The 18,395-nt window shown below is 38.3% G+C and overlaps 1 protein-coding gene across 1 annotated transcript in view; it reads right to left on the minus strand.

Moving 5' to 3' along the window:
• Positions 1 to 755: 755 nt before the first annotated feature.
• Positions 756 to 18,395, minus strand: part of LOC126236523 (sterol regulatory element-binding protein cleavage-activating protein) — a 277,503-nt gene continuing 259,863 nt past the window's right edge. The window contains exons 22-23 of the mRNA XM_049945889.1: positions 18,201 to 18,263; positions 756 to 1,644 (exon numbers count right to left, since the gene is read on the minus strand). Of these exons, the coding sequence (XP_049801846.1) occupies positions 1,465 to 1,644; positions 18,201 to 18,263 (243 nt within the window). The 3' untranslated portion in view covers positions 756 to 1,464. The remainder of the gene's footprint in view (positions 1,645 to 18,200; positions 18,264 to 18,395) is intronic.

Here is an 18,395-nt window from a genome sequence, read left to right on the forward strand (position 1 = left end):
TATTTGGCACTACTTGCAGAATGTTAAAAATGAAGTCATTAGTTAAGAAATTCTCTCTCTCTCTCTCTCTCTCTCTCTCTCTCAATAATGCATGCATGGAGACAGACAAAATGAAATGCTATGGTAAGGTGTGGAATGGGTGTACTTCAGAACATCAGCATTAATTAACACTGCACTAAAGAAAGATACACTACAACATATTATACAGGATATAATGCAAAATAAGGATAGTGATAACTGGTCAAAATCCAGCAACAGCTTGTACATATGTTCACTTTCTGGTAACTGCAGACAAATAGTGACACACTTTGGCCTTGATGACTTACACAAACAGTAAAACTATTAAAATAGGAAAGCAGCAATACCTAACATGTGATCAGAAGAGAATCAAACCATGGGCAAGTGCCTCATGTTCAGTCTAGTGTATTTTTTTAAAATGATAAAGAAAAAGGCAGAGAGAAGCAATTATACGAACAAAATATATGGCATGGCCAATTTAATCTGGAAGTAACAATAAAATAAAATTAGTAAACTGAGGTTTCTGTAGAAATGAACAGATGAATGATGGGAGGAGAGTGGGATACAAGATTCTTCACACTTCAATGCAAAATTCTTTCAGAAAAGCTGCTCTAAAGAGAACCATAGGTTTCAACGTTTGTACTGCAATAATAAGGTTCCCTACATTATCTTAGGAATATAGTTAAGTAGAAGTCATGCAAAAAAAAAAAAAAAAAAAAAAAAAAAAAAATGAACAACACAATGATAATGTGTGCCTGACGTGAGATGAAATTCCCTAGTGTTCATATATTTTAATCCATATCCTCCAAGTTATGGTGACCTAAAAATTTGCATGCCATCAAAACCACACAGTGAAATGGCATGAGTGAATAAACAAAGCTTTGTCAAAAGAGAATGCCGTATTTGACACTGGGGAATATGTTAATGCCTATCTTGACTTGAATCAACAACTTTCAAATCATCGTTGCTGATGCTTTAACCAACAGAAACATCATGTCGCTTAACCTTATCCTACAATATTCTAAACATATGATCATGTGCCCTGATTTTAGCTAACTGCAAATGAATATGAAAAATGTGCTGATACAAACATACTCACTCAAACAACTTCTTCACACAATTATAAATAGATTTAAGAAACACTCTTCCAAATTACAATAAAAACAAAAGACTAACTTGATCACAACACAAAACATTCCCATCCTAAACATGTATACGTGATATCAGCTGCACGACAAGCATAATTCTGTCATGAATGTGTCAGAGGTTAACACACACTGGGAAAACTCAGTTTCACCATTTGTGTCTTCTGAAATCTTGCTTTTCCACTCAGAATGTTCTGGAGCAACTTAGTGGGTGCAGATGACAATTTTCCTGTAATACACTTCCAGCTGCCTATAGTTTACATCTTTTTTAAAGTTAAAGTTATGTGGCAGACCTCACGATTTAATCAGTCTTATCACACGCAAGAGGGAACCGCACCACTCGGACTTGGCTTCCACAGTCACACGCTACTGAATCACCTGGGGCCAACAACACTAACTGTTTCACAAGAGCACCACCACCACTCAAGCGTACCACACGAACTGGTTCACCTGTCCGAACATCCCACACAATCAAGGAATCCTACAACACACACATAATTACTAATTAACTTTATATATAAACATTGTATTAGGAGAAATATTTATTTTTCATTATAATAAAACTAAAAGTATAACCAAAATATAGAAAAAAAATTATAAATTAAAAATGAAGTCTTAAAACAAGTTGATGAGTTTCTAGGGCAATAGACAACAATGAATGGACGGACAGCAAAAGAAATAAATAAAATGTACAACCAAAACAAAGAAAAGGAAACTGTACGAATCAACAATCTATATTTACAAAAGGGAATGTCCTGACTGATTCACTGAATGATCATACTCCAGCCAATAGAAACTTGATTTTCGGAGCAGGTGTTGATCCTACACTATAGGCATCGTTTATGAAGCAATTTTTCAAAATTACACCCCTGAGGAGTTGAAACAGGGGATGGAAGGTTTTTTTGAAACTATGTTGCTATTAAGGGGAAGTTTGAAGCCAGAACTATGAATATTGGTATTTCAGTTTTCGGTCGTGTGTGTGTGTGTGTGGGGGGTTGAAGTTTCAGTGTTTTTAAAAATTCAACCACTAAAGAGGTGGAATAGGGGACGAAAATTTATGTGAAAATATTTTGTAATATTAAAATATTTTTAAACCAAAATCTATGAAAACTGGTATATGACTCCTTGGTTCGAATTAAAGAAATATGTTTTAGGGAATGAAAGTTTCTATGGAAATATCGTCACAAGAGTGCAAAAGGCAGGATGAACAAAAACCACTCCCTCCAGCTACCAAAATCACTTTTTGGTCAGGGCTATGCTTCTCATGCCTTAATTACCGGGAGAAGTTTAGGTGCTGCAATTTGTGAACTTGTAAAATCACTAGTTGCTGTCAGCTGATGTACACACACCAAGTGTCAAGGAGACTGTGCATCGTCCACCAGAGGCGTTGTGTTTTCACTGGCTTAGTGCTCCTTAATTAATATGACTTTCTGTGACTGTTGTTCTTACAGACCAATTCTTTCTAGTTTTTTGGGACAGTTTGCATACTGCTGTTAACTTTTCAGTTGCTAAGAAATACTAATTTCCATACAAGACTAATTTTGTCCTTCCTTGTGCATTAAATACAGTGCTTTCCTTCCTGTGACGTCGGAATTTATGTTGTGTACTTCAGCTAAATTTCAAGAACACACCCAAATATTTATCGGGAGGGTAATCTTCTAGATGTTCCAAAACTGATGACCCTGACATGGTTTCACTGCTTTATACATTGGAAGAAAAAGATTTAACACGGCCAAATCACTGATGGATTGTACCTTCGCTCTCTCAGTTCGCCAAGCGCTTCCTATCTTACTGGCCATACAATCCAGTGCAGTGGTTCACACAAGTGGAGGGCAGCCCTTTCTACGCATGAATTAATGCAGATTTGTACTACATTTGTAATCGTGATACGCCACCTAGACTACAAATTTGCCTCACAAATAAAAGTTGTTATAACAGACCCATCTGTGACAGATACTTATGAAAAACTGATCCATAGGGTGTCACCCAACGAGAGAAACATATTTGGCAAGTTTCACATGAGGACATCAGTGACAGGAGGCCATCACAATACTTGAGGCAACTGAAGAGTACAGTTGATACTAGTACAGTGCCTGATAGCCTACTATGTACCTTGAGGAGCAGCTGTCCATCACCTCAAGTGAAAGCTTGCAACTGAAAGGGCCTTGGATAAAGTGGCTCAATAAGTGGACATGATATTTGATGCGATAACACCTGTACTGATGAGTGCAGTGACAGTGTCATGTAACAGCTTGTAGTCACCAATGGTTTCATATGCGGATTATGATGTTCTGGCTGCAAAGTTCAATTTGTTGACAAAGCAAATTTGCGAGATGTTGACACATCAGGACCACAGCAAGGACAGAAACAGCTACCGGAAGCACTAAAGGAACCACTTGTCTACTACTTCCTCAAACTCTGATACTGGCCAACCACCTATCTGCTGGTATCACAGAAAATTTGGGGACCTGGCACATTAATGTACATTGCCATGCGCAGACCCAAACACGAGTGGTAGTCAGGCTCTGGCGTATCGAGCGATTGCCTAAATAAGTCAGAACACTTATTATCAGTGACAATAATTCAACAATAATGACTTAAGACACATTGCATCATGCTCGATCTGGACTGTGACATGAACAAGCATGGGATTTCATTATCACCAATGTGTTGGGACCCATAATAGGAGGAGATTTCCTGGCACATTACCAGCTGTTAGCAGGCATGGCAAACATGACTCTTGGGCAGTGTCACTGGCTTTCAAACAGGTTTGTGAAGGAATGTAGCCACACACACAGCTAAACTCGTGTAGACTTACTGCCGAAGATCCTGCCATGGCACAACCATCTGGAGCACTGAAAGAGGTATGTCACTGTACATACATTAAAAATACAAACAGTCCACTCATATCTTGACTACCCAGACCATCTGGCCATAGCAAAAGCAGAATTCCGTAGTACACTGCACAGTTTTATGCAACAGTCGAGTACTCCTTGGTCACTCAATTTCATTTGGTACCTAAGAAGTGTGCTGCATGGAGGCCATGAGGAGATTATCACGCTGCCAACACTAGAACCATGCCAGATCATTACCTTGTAACAAGTTTGTAACTATGTGCTGAGTGGTGTGACCTTGTTCAGTGCCCTTGACTGAGGGAAGGCTTACACTTAGATTCCTATAGCCAAGGAAGACATAATGTAGACAGCCATAATTACTCCATTTGGCCTATTTGATAATCATTTTATGATGTTTGGCCTTTGTAACGTAGCACAAACATGGCAAAAGTTTATAGACTCTATTACAAAGACTCCCATATTGTTTTGCATACCTGGATGGCATTAACAGCATGTGACTGAGATGTTTCAACGATTACAGCAATGTCTTGAACACCACTAAGTGCATTTTTGGTTATAAAGGGGCCAATTTTCTGGGCTGCGAAATCTAAATGTCAGGCTCACTACTATTACCCACGAAAGTTGAGCTGTATTATGGCTCCCATGACTAAACACTTTTGGAACAGCGTCCTTAATTTTTTACCACTGACATACACAACACACAGCCAAATTGCAGGAACCATTAACGGCTGCACTCAATGGCTTGAAGAGCAAAGACAACTCAACTGTTTTGTGTTCGGACAGTATGATCTCTGCTTTCAAGGCAGTTTAACAGGGACAACCAAGAGATCCAGGAAAAACCTGGGAGCTTTTTCATCCAGGAGAAAGCTCAGAATTTTTTAGAATACTGGGATTTTTCATTGTTTTACTTTTCAGTTAATTTCTGTAATTTAGGCTGATAAGAACCGATACTCTAACAAAGGATATTACTGTGTTCCGCTACTACAGAATAATACTGCAGCAATAAAACATGAACAAGAGAAAAAAAATGAAAATATAACTTAAGTTGCAAAGGAAATGCAACACATACAATGACAGTGCTCATACAAGCGTCTGCCAACAGCAAAATGTGTCAAAGGCTTTAGGAAGACTATACAATGCTTCATAACAACAAATTGCCTCCGATGAGCGCGACGTCACAACTGTCGACATTATATTCGTCCGAGTAGTTGTGAGCGGGCGCATGCGCAGTTGAGTCGCATTTGAGTACTACCTTCTCCCGCTTCTGACTGCAGAAGTGTGGCTGTAAGCTGTGTAAACAGCCAGATGCTTCCCGGAAAAATTTTACTGGCGCATCCAAGCTGCCAGATTCAATCATGCGCAGCAGGCCCGGATCTATTGGTTGGGAGGGGGGTTCAAATTCATATTCTTGAGAGGGGACTAAATTCATATTCTTGAGAGAAAATTCAGCATACGTTGGCCTATTGATTATTCATATGATTTTGAATGCATCCCTGTTGGTTTTTGAACATTTTTGAACACATTCTAAGTCAATGGTTGGTTTGTGGGGGTTGAAGGGACCAGACTACAAAGGCCATCAGTCCCTCATTCTAAGTTGACATCTGAATGAATCATAAACAGATTTTTGAATGCAGGCATAGTGTACGTGATGTCACTGCCAGGGAAATCCAGGTCGCATCTAGAAATAAATTTTCCTGCAGACAAAAGGGACGGGGCTACATGAGCTGAGTGGAATAAAGCCAAACAGGTGAACGCCAATTGCAGTTTGTTTATGTGGCTGACTGGGTTTGCAAATGATCAACTTTGTTATAATTACTAATGAAATCCATAGATTCAGACTACCCGAATGGAAATAAATGACTAAAAGGAATAACAGGTAAGAAATATTACGTACTTCCTTCTCGGTATATCCAAGAAAATTATATTCTGGCAGAAAATTTTTGGCCAGAGCGCTACACCAGTAAGGGCCAGTTGTAGAGTCCCCGGTGCTTAAGTTCTATTGTGGGAGCAGAGAGGAAAACATGTTGCACGAACACATACTAACTGGAGAATAAATGTGGGTAACTAGACCGGAGATTGTGGAAGGATTAATGAAGTTAACCAAAGAATAAGTTTTGACACTGGCAGGAACAGTTACAGAAGTAGTGATGACAAGACTGACTGTAAGAATGAGGAAGGAGAAGAAATGGGGACATCGCACAAAGTATGGAAGATTATGATGATTCCAAATTTATATCAAAATTTTGTACTACTACTTTTCGATCTCATGCTTGAAAAGCTGGAGCGTATGAATAAAATGTGAAACTATTTCCCGCATTAAAGCTTATTGCTTGTGTGCCAAAACAGTCTTGTTTGTTTGGTATGTGTTATAATTGCTACAATATTAGACAGGCCTATATCGTTTCATCTAGCAGACAGTGACAAAATATACTTAATCAGATCGAGAAATCATACCAATCTTGGGTACTATTTGTATTAACGGCTTTTTCAGTTTTAGACAACGACATTTAGATTTTTCATGTAGCAAAAAGTTTGACAAACTTTGATAAGGTAATGGATTCTTTTGCAGACAGGAAGGACACCATGTAAAACTGTAGCAATACTAGAGAGAAAATATGCTATGACCTGAGGATTGAAGAAACGTGTACTGTCTTGCTTGTCTTTTATCTTTACTGGGTTTTTAGTATCCTATATTTAATTTTATGCCACACAAAGCAGCAAGTTATTAGCTAATTGGCAATAAAGTGTGCAAATTTTCTGAAGAGTTCCTGTTCTCCTGGTTACAAATAATTCCATCCAGTATTAATTGTGAGTTGTCTTTAATTTCCGCTGTCCTGAATATAGTTTGATGGCATCCATTACAAAATATACACATTTGAATTCCATAGAGCGAAACATAGTGATGCTGCATGAAGAGGCAGGGCGCTACACTTTGGCACACTTACGACCAAATAATATGTCTTACATGTCCTCGAATATGTATGTTTTATATATCAGACTCTTCAGAAAAATGTGTGTTGCAAAATGAACAAATTTTTGAAAAGTTGATTTTCTTTTTCTCTTTTAAAAACTTTTTGGAGTCCTATCTCAAATGCTCGAGGGAGGGGGGGGGGGGGGGTGCCACTATCTAGTACTGTCCAGTTCGGAAATAGACTACTGGCCATTAAAATTGGTACACAAAGAAGAAATGCAGATGATAAACGGGTATTCATTGGACAAATATATTATACTAGAACTGACATGTGATTACATTTTCACGCAGTTTGGGTGTATAGATCCTGGGAAATCAGTACCCAGAACAACCAACTCTGGCCGTAATAACAGCCTTGATATGCCTGGGCATTGAGTCAAACAGAGCTTGGATGGCATGTACAGGTGCCCATGCAGCTTCAAAACAATACCACAGTTCATCAAGAGTAGTGACTGGCGTATTGTGACGAGCTAGTTGCTCGGCCACCATTGACCAGATGTTTTCAATTGGTGAGAGATCTGGAGAATGTGCTGACCAGGGCAGCAGTCAAACATTTTCTGTATCCAGAAAGGCCCATACAGGACCTGCAACATGCGGTCATGCATTATCCTGCTGAAATGTATGGTTTCGCAGGGATCGAATGAAGGGTAGAGCCATGGCTTGTAACACATCTGAAATGTAACGTCCACTGTTCAAAGTGCCGTCAATGCGAACAAGAAGTGACCGAGATGTGTAACCATACCATCACGTCGGGTGATACGCAAGTATGGCGATGACGAATACACGCTCCCAATGTGGGTTCACCGCGATGCGACCATCATGATGCTGTAGACAGAACCTGGAATCATCCGAAAAAATGACGTTTTACCATTTGTGCACCCAGGTTCGTCGTTGAGTACACCATCGCAGGTGCTCCTGTCTGTGATGCAGTGTAAAGGGGAACCACAGCCATGGTCTCCGATCTGATAGTCCATGCTGCTGCAAACGTCGTCAAACTGTTCGTGCACATGGTTGTTGTCTTGCAAACATCCCCAACTGTTGACTCAGGGATCGAGACGTGGCTGCACGATCCGTTACAGCCATGCAGATAAGATGCCTGTCATCTCGACTGCTAATGATACAAGGCCATTGCTATCCAGCACGGCGTTCCGTATTACCCTCCTGAACCCAACGATTGCATATTCTGCCTACAGTTATTGGATGTCGACCAACGCGAGCAGCAATGTCGTGATACGATAAACTGCAATCGCGATAGGCTACAATCCGATCTTTATCAAAGTCGGAAACGTGATGATACGCATTTCTCCTCCTTACATGAGGCATCACAACAACGTTTCACCAGGCAACACCGGTCAACTGCTGTTTGTGTATGAGAAATCGGTTGGAAACTTTCCTCATGTCAGCAAGTTGTTGGTGTCGCCACCAGTGCCAACCTTGTGTGAATGCTCTGAAAAGCTAATCATTTGCATATCACAGCATCTTCTTCCTGTCGGTTAAATTTCATGTCTGTAGCACGTCATCTTCGTGGTGTAGCAATTTTAATGGCCAGTAGTGTATTATAGATCCGGGGCTGATGCGCAGAGCAGTCTATTGTGAGTTGTAGTGGAGAGGTGGGTAGTCTCCTCATGACCCGTGTTTATGTTTAGTGATTTTGCTGTTTCCTCTTCATTTAATATTCTCATGTCCAATGAAAACAAAACTATTTCTGTGGCTGGGAGCTACAAAGTGAGTTAAAATACATTCACATAATTACTAATGGCTAAAATACATTATTAGTTTCAGATCTTATTTTATTTCCACCTTTCTGACAGTCAAGGATTAATTGCCTTGCAGAACTATGAAGTTATTTTTGTCGGTGTGCTGAAGAAATTTGGCTTTTATTAATCTTCTCCACTGAGGCAGTCAATTTATTTGAGACAATGAGTTTAATTCCACACTATTGGCTAGTTTCAACTGTTAACTACATTTCAGGTGCACGTTTTCATCTTCTAGCACATATGGCATTACGCCATAGTAGAGAAACAAACATGAGATAAAACAATACTGGTACTCCCAGAAACTGTACATCCCGAAAACCACACTGAAAAGCTTAATATCAGGTCATGGCCTACTTCATTGGGAACCTGGAAATGTGAATGTGCACTTTAAGCTGAATTATAAATTTTAGTGTAGTTCATGTAATTCCGGTGCTCTTGTAGTATCCTCTGATGTCTTGTCTTTTATGATGTAATGTAAGATCTTTTACTGTCTTACACATACAAACATATGGGCTTCCTACGTCATCGTAATTGCACATGCGATGTGACAGCTGGTATCTGGCGCTCTCTGGGAACTGCTGAAGTGAACCTATTTCTAACAGTTTACAGGAAAATATTGCGAATGGTGGTTTAAAAAGTGTTAGTTCCAAAGCAAATTTCCTTTTACGTGAGATGAACAATGTGTGAGAATGTACGATGAATTTTGTAAATCAAAGAGCGTTTCACTCTCATTTAAAAATCAACTATTTGAGAATGAGCCATTTAGAAGAATTTTGAGCCCAGAAGATCAGATATCTATGTTGCTTTTAAAAATTTTACTGGCATATTTGTGTGATGTATCTTAAAGGTGTAACACGTACAAAAAAGATCAACATTATATGTGAAAGCTTAGCTTCTATTGAAGTATTTGAAAGCTTTTCTTGTATCAACACTATGTATATTAATTTATGCCATTAAGTTTTCCTATTTGTGTGTTCACGCTACTTAACAGTGATGTTGCTAGTGGCTGACTACATCACATGTCCTATACTCTGAATATCCGCTGTCATCAGCTGGCAAGATCAAGTGACTTGAGCTAAGACTGGCTTACAAAACCACATTGCAATTTCGATTTCAATGATTCAGAATGTAACATGCTGTGTTTGGTGAAATTCGCATTTATACTTTCATGATATGAAAATATGCAGTGTAAATGTTTCTGCACGTCAAAGATTTTTCCAAAATGTGTTTTCTTCCCTGAGTTTTGTTTTCTAAAGTGCTGGGAAATTCCACGCCGCTGTACAAAGCCATAACCATTCAAAGAATTGATAAGTTCTACAGTTCTGCGGAAAAGTATACTGTCGCATAATACTGCCTTCATATCCATATGGATAGCACATTTGGCTGACGTCTGACCACAGCACGATGGACCACTGATGTCAACCTGAATCCAACCCATTCGTACAGCTTAAACATTCTGTGGTACTGTACACCATAAAACCGCAAGCTACCACCCAGCCAGTAACGGGATGATAGAATGCTGGCACTGATCTCAGCAGGCTGCACTAACATGTCATAATCCAAATTGGACAACAGTGTTACCACTGGTCTTGCTTGGTCTGTGAAGCACGTACAAACCTGACCTGGGGCTCTTCACCAGATAAGCTAGTTTATGGAGAAATATAGTGACTATCAGCAAATTTATTAATTCACAGGTAGTCCACACAGATGACATCAACCACACAGACTTCGTTTCTCACCTCAAGGAACGAATAATTCAAATCTGACCTCACCAAGCACCCATCAAGCTACGTACAGATGGAGTGAAACCAGGACTGACACCTCTGCACACAGGCCCTCATCATGTAATCGAATGAAGCGACAGAACCATTGATATTCTTGTCTACAACAAGCCCTGTAGCGTCTCACTGGACTGAGGGATGCCTGCGTACATATTCCAACAAGGATCTACTGCTGTACCACAGCACCCGTTTACTGCAACACCCCTATCAGCACCAGAAACAACACCAGCATCAGCGCCAACCATGGATATATCACCAGCCAGTGCAAGAAGCCATGCAACAAGATTCAAATGTTGGGTCCAGCATGCCACTCAAATAATGCTCCACTTACCAGGAGGGGTCTGCCATAGCAAGAAAATCACTGTTTGCTGTCAACTGATGCACACACACTATGTGTGAAAGAGTTTATATGCAGTCTGTCAGAGGCCCACTTTCCGTGACTGTTGTTCTTAATGACCAATTTTTTCTAGGTTTTTGAGACAGTTCACACACTTCTGTGAAGTTCTCAGTTGCTAAGAAATACTAATTTTCATACAAGATTGACTGTGTTCTTTCTTGTGCATTAATAAAGTTCTTTCCTTCATGTGCCGTTGGAATTTATGTTTTGTATTGTAGCTAAATTTCAAGAAAGTGAACGAGCATATGTTAGAAAGCTAATCTTGTTTAAATTCCAAATAAACTAAATCAGAGAAAGCTATTTACGTCACCGCAATGTATTAGCTTTGTCACAATTGCATAGAAAAAGAAATAGATCTTTAATACTTCAATTTTTTCAGTAGGCCTAATATATCTTCAGAAAATCACTTTTGTTGTAATTATTATGTAAACTAATCATTACTGATGACAAATAGATATCACTTTTAAATGTGATTCCATTTATAACAGTGCAAAACTGATATGAAAAACTGCTTTTTTTTTAAAAAAAAAGTACCCTTTCTGCAGCTTAGTTTGCTTAGACTAAATACACTGCTTGCACATCAGTGGGTGTAACAATATACAAATTTGATTAAAGAAAAAAAAAATCTTTGCAGACCATACACATGTGGACAAGTGAAGCAGTTGGTGTTAAGCTAGTGAAGTCATAAAACAGAGCTGACGAATTTATAGGGCGGTGGAAGAATATGACTGGATGAAGAAGAGAAGAAATAAATAAAGAAATAAAAGTGGACTGGAGTGCTTTCTGCTTTTGGTGGTTAACTAAACAGTATTTAAAAAATTAATTAAAAAACACTGTTGATTTGTGTCAAAGGAAAGTATCCTATCAGTGGGTGTTTCCTGTTTTGACTTAAAAGCAGTGAAGCAGGGACCTTCAATGTGAAAGCCATTCAAAATCTGAGTGTTGCTCAGTGAGAACTTGGGCAAATGAGTGGACCGAGGAACAATTTGGAATGGTAGATATAATTATGACATAATGAAAAACTAGGGATTTAATTTAGTTCCATTTTGTGTCTGATGCAGTTTGTGAATGGCGACAAGCTGTTCAATATTGTTTTGCACATCAGAAATGCCTTATTTTACATTGATGTACTTGGGTTTCTAGTCATATCTGAGGATGGGACATGTTCCGAAATTGATAATGTAAAATAAAATATTAGAATAAAATAAATATGCCACAATTAAATCAGACAAAATAAAATGATGTCTGTGTGTTACTCAAAACCGTTGGAGACTATGGGATGGCTCTCAAATAATTGTTCAGATGCTTATTTTTACTTTGTTAAGCTTTTTTCCCCTCGGCAGGAATTCTGTTTCACTTGAACCGATTACGTCATTCTCTCTGCTGTATTAATCCTCGTTTAATGATGTCAGTGAACCATACTCAAAGAATGAAAAACGTCATGATTTTCCACAGCACAAGCTTGTCTAATATGTTACCAAAAATATTCGAATTTGATTCCAAGGTAGGTCACTCCCCTTCTCCCCTCTCCAAAGCTGAATGTTTGTTCAGGTAGTTTTTAAGCCAAAATATGTCTGCTTGTGTCTGTATATGTGTGGATGGATATGTGTGTGTTTGCGAGTGTATACCCATCCTTTTTTCCCCCTAAGGTAAGTCTTTCCACTCCCGGGATTGGAATGGCTTCTTACCCTCTCCCTTAAAACCCACATCCTTTCGTCTTTCCCTCTCCTTCCCTCTTTCCTGATGAGGCAACAGTTTGTTGCAAGAGCTTGAATTTTGTGTGTATGTTTGTGTTTGTTTGTGTGTCTATCGACGTGCCAGCGCTTTCGTTTGGTAAATCACATCATCTTTGTTTTTAGATATATTTTTTCCCATGTGGAATGTTTCATGTCTGCTTGTGTCTGTGTATGTGCGGATGGATATGCGTGTGTGCGCGCGCGATTGTATACCTGTCCTTTTTTTCCCCCTAAGGTAACTCTTTCCGCTCCCGGGATTGGAATGACTCCTTACCCTCTCCCTTAAAACCCACATCCTTTCTTCTTTCACTCTCCTTCCCTCTTTCCTGACGAAGCAACAGTTGGTTGCGAAAGCTAGAATTTTGTGTGTGTGATTGTGTTTGTTTGTGTGTCTATCGACCTGCCAGCGCTTTCGTATGGTAAGTCACATCATCTTTGTTTTTTTTTTTTTATATACATCTCTCTCTCTCTCTCTCTCTCTCTCTCTCTCTCTCTCTCTGTGTGTGTGTGTGTGTGTGTGTGTGTGTGTGTGCGCGTAAATTTGAATTAAAAAAAAAAAAAAAGGTTGCATGGAGTGAGATTCGATCCGGAGACGTTTGGATTACAAACCCGAGCGCTTACGGCTGCGCCATGACGCTGTAGAAGATTATTAATCGTAGAGAGTATTTCACCGCAACGGTTTCTTTTAACTGTCGATTTTCTCGACAACGGCTGAGAAGTGCATCTTGGTGCTTTGCCACATTACACCTCTGGCCATGAGCTTTTATTATGCGCAGTATGAATCGAATCTGACTTTCACAATTGGCGGCCTCCCCTTGTTAGCTTATAAAATTCACCACTTGATGTAGTAGTGTGCTCACTACTGATGCTCAATGTTTTGATTTGCGTGTACATCAATAGTTATCAATGAATGAGCACTGTTGCAGTCAAATATTGACAATCAATAACTCTGCTATTGTTTTGTCCATTTGTTGACATTGTGCTTCATAATATTTGTTTACATTTTGCTATTTCATCTGATGTTATTGTTTTTGTGCAGTGTTGTTATTTAATTACTTAATATTGTTTGTACTATTTTTGTTTAAGATCATGTTTTCAGTTTGTTCCTTTCAGTCGCTTCTGTGATTCATTTATTCAAAATGTGTCCAACAATGAAATTTGTGAGTTACTGGAAAATACTAGTGATATAGAATATTTTAGTGAAAGTAGCAGCAATCAGAAAGTGACAGAGATGTTCTTGTTGGTATGTTAACTGAAAGTGAAGACAGACTGGAAAATGCACAGTATACTGAAGTGATTGCATCAGAAACACAACATCCATTTCGAGATGCCTGGACTACAGCATATGCCACCTGGGGGATCTTCTGCAGTTGAATATTCCAATTTATTTTTCACTGCAATATTACTTCAACCAATTGTCACCAGTAGAAATCGCTCAGATAAGCAATTGGTATCCAACATGTTGCTACTTTGTCCAGGCCACACACCCACGCACGCACGCACACACGCACACACATGAAAGAATACCACAACACCAGAGGTAAGAGGTTTTATATTACACTTACTGAATATGGGACTCAAAAAAAGACCTACAGTATTTTCATAACACAAATGTTAGATGCCTACATCAGGCAGACTAAAATGTACCATCCAATTATTATAATTAGTATCTTTGTAAATAATATTAAATATTTCATTTTTCTTGTGTCATTATAGTCAGAAATTGATACAGGTTTTGTGGGCATGAGTGAGCTTTCTTTAAACCAAGTGTAATGCTAATTACATTGAAACAATTCAAATGTATACTTAAAAAAATACTTTGTATTTCATCACTTATGGACAATTTACAGCAAAGAAGTACGATAATCTAGCTGTACCATAATAAACTACATACATTTGCGAGTAAGTGATATTTTTTTCATGTTTCCACACTGAATGCAGCATGATATGTAGAAAATTAAATAGAATACTATATGCCAGTATAAAAATTTATTACATTTTTAGCATTCACCGCTGAAAATGGCTGACTGCAAAAGGGTTAATCATTTTTCCAGTAACCTTCGTTAATGAGAAACTTCTTCCTATATTTATTAATTTTTTATTGAATATGAGTCAAACAAGATACTATTATCGCAAGGTTGCCACTGGCTCCTAGGTTGCAACTGACTCCTATCTCTACATTTACTAAACTGCGAAGTTTGGTCAAGTCAGTTGATAATGTGTGGAAACAACTTTGGAAAAAGTGAAGAAGAAAATGTGTAGCGGACAAGAATTATTCTGTTACAAAAGTAGCATGTCAATGAAACGAAAGATAAGAAGTGAGACAGGTTGATTGTTCTTAAGTGCCTTTCCAAATTTCTACACAGAAAATGGTCCTATAAAACATATAGATTCACCGCCACAACCATTCGATTTGTATTTTGATGCCAAAATCATTGCAACAATTGTTCGAAACTATTTGTTACAATGATGTTTATATTAACCTGTGGAATGATGAAGGCATGCTGAAGGAATCATCATTAAAGGGGTGTTGATGCAGAATAATTTTTCTCATTTTTTAAATTGTAAGTGCTGATGCAAACCATCCAAAAGTCATGCATAAGTTATCTGAGATAAGACCCATTTCCAAATATATCTTTTTTTTTCCTCAACCACAAGATCCCAATAAATGTTCCTGTGCACAAAACACTTTTCTTTTTCCTACGCAACCAACAAGGAAGAAAATCTACTGAATTTCAGGTTGAAAAATGTGGTAAGACATAGTTTCACTTCAGCGTGAATGGTTCACAATATACCTCTATACTAATGGCTAATAGCAATGCATTTAACAGTGTTATGGTACATCTAAATAGGATGTGATTGTGTTGAAATTTCTGTGGCATTGCTGTATCCTTCGATTATGTAGATAATATACAAATTGGTTGAGTTATCTTACAATACTGGAAAATACAGAGTTAATTACAAAACATGGAGCAAAAAAAGATTCACCAAGTATGAAACATGTCATCATGTCTACTCGTATTTTTCACCTCTGTGAATGTACTTGTCTCAAGTAAAATAAAATACTTATCGTGAAAAGAAAATTGCACTATACATTCAAACGAATAGATAAATTGTTAATACATGAAGTTAATTTGTACCACAGACAAATTATCTTGTGTAAATGGAGGAGGTGCCTTCAGTAACAAGTGAAAATAATAAACGATGAGATAAGCCGGGAAAATAAATAAATAAAGCCCTGATTTTTCCCGGATTTCCCACTTAAAAACACACTTTTTCCCAGTTAAAAACACACTTTTTCCCTTGTGAAAATACACTGCTTCAAAGGTGGAAAATATACTTTTTTCCATGATAAGTGCCAGTGAGACAGGTTGATTGTTCTTAAGTGCCTTTCCAAATTTCTACATAGAAAATGGACTTATAAAACATATAGATTCACCACCACAAGCGGTAAAAATATCAATCCTTTGAATGGTACAGGTTTTATATACCAGCGTGGAATTTCAGGGAACGAAAAAACTTAGCAAAAAAAGTTTTGGAAAGACCTGTGTTGTGCAGCAACATTTACACTGCATATTTTTGTGTTCGTATTATGAAAGTATAGATTCGAAGCAGCAGGTTAGTTACCAAGGCATTGAAATCAAGACTGAAATGTGCTTTTGTAAGCCATTCGTAGCTCTCATGTCACGTGATCTCACCAGCCAATGACAGCAATATTCAGTGCATAGGACATGTGGTGTAGTCACCCGCTAGCAACAACATGTTAAGTAGTGTGAACACACAAATAGGAAAAGTTAATGGTTTGACTTAATGTACGTAAGACAGCTACAAGAAAAGTTAAGCTTTCACATATAATATTGGTCTCTTTTGCGTTTGTTATACTTTAAGATACATCACACAAATGTGGAGTTAAATTTTAAATAGGGACATTAATGTCTGGTCGTCTAGCCTCAAAATTCTTCTAGGTGGCTAGTCCTCAATATGTTACACACACACACACACACACACACACACACACACACACACACACACACACACACAAACACACTTATTTTGAGAATAAAATTTACTTTGAAAACAGCGATTTTCCAAGCAACTTTCACAATATTTTACCGCGACCTGTTAGAAATTGCTTCGTTTCAGCAGTTGCCAGAGAGCGCCAGAAGACAGGCGTTACTGAGCGAGAGTAGCTACGATGACATAGGAAGCCCATATGTTCGTACACATATAGTATAGAGAGATGTTACATGATGTCATAAAAGAAATAGGATACTACAAGAGCATCGGAATTTTTTAAGCCAAACTAAAATGTATTGGCTCAAAGTGCACGTTCATGTGTTCAGATTCACAATGAAGTGGGCCCCAACCTGATATTAAGCTTTACACTATGGTTTTCAGGATGCAAATTTTCTTGGAGTACACTGTATTATCTTATGTTTGTTTCTACATTATGGCATAATGCCATACATGCCAGAAGATGAAAATTTGCACTTGAAATTCAGTGAACAGTTGAAACTAGCCAATAGTGTGGAATGAACACTTTGTTTCAAATAAATTGACTGCCTCAGGGGAAAAGATTGATAAAAGTCATATTTATGTAGCAAACCAACAAAAATAACTTCATTTTCTGCTAGGTGACTGACTGCCAAAAACGTGGAAATAAAATAAAATCAGAAAACTTAAACTAACAACATATGTCAGTCTTCCATAGTTATGTGAATGTATTTTAATTCACTTGATAGCTCCCAACCACAGAAGTCCATTTTGTTTTCATCTGACATGAGAAGTGTAAACAAAGAGGAAACAGAAATTTCAGTAAACATAAACACTGCTTATGTGGAGACTTAGCCCCATCCCACTACAACTCGGACACTATGCGCATGCGTGAATCTGGCAGCTTGAGCATGCAAGAAAAATTTTTCTGGATAGCATCTGGCTGCTTGTTGCTACTGCTGATACAGCTAACAGCCACACTTCAAGTAGCTGGAAGCGGGAGAAGGTGAGGCCCATAAGTAATTTAACTGTGCATGTGCGTGAGCCAGCGGGCAACTGCTCAAACGAACTTAATGTAAACGGTTGTGACGTCACGCTCGTTGGCAGCAGTTTATTGTTATGAAGTATCCCATAGTCTTTGTCCTAAAGCCTTTGACACAGTTTGCTGTTTATCAGTTCTCATCAGCAAAATGACAAAAATTTAACTGAAGACTAAAACAATGAAAAATTCCTAGAGTTCTAAAAAATTCCCAGTTTTCTCCCAGATGAAAAAATTCCCGGGTTTTCCCAGATGTCCCGGAGTGTGTACATCATGCATACAAAGTCCTCTCTTCGGATCTCCATGCAGGGGCTACTCAGGAGGATGTCATCATAAGGAAAACCAAAACTGGAATTCTATGGGTTGCAGTGTTGAATGTGAGCCTCCTTAACTGCATAGGTAGATTAGATAACTTTAAAAGGTAAACAACTAACAAGCACATTTTGTCTACTTATGAGATACAATAATAATGCCATTATTTTACTGTTATCACCAGCATCACACTCACCTGTTTGCTTGTGACAAGCAAGTTATGAGTAAGCATAACAATACTTGGACAATAGGAGTTGCTCTGAAACAAAGGATAAAGAAACGAATTAATGGGGTTTAAATACACAAAAAAATAGCAATTAAGAAACTGATGTACCTTTGTTTAAGATCTCACCCACTGGTCTGGTGGGGATAAAAAGGGAGGTGGGAGCAA

The sequence above is a fragment of the Schistocerca nitens genome, chromosome 2 (genome assembly GCF_023898315.1).
Source record: "Schistocerca nitens isolate TAMUIC-IGC-003100 chromosome 2, iqSchNite1.1, whole genome shotgun sequence".
NCBI classification, from domain to species: domain Eukaryota; kingdom Metazoa; phylum Arthropoda; class Insecta; order Orthoptera; family Acrididae; genus Schistocerca; species Schistocerca nitens.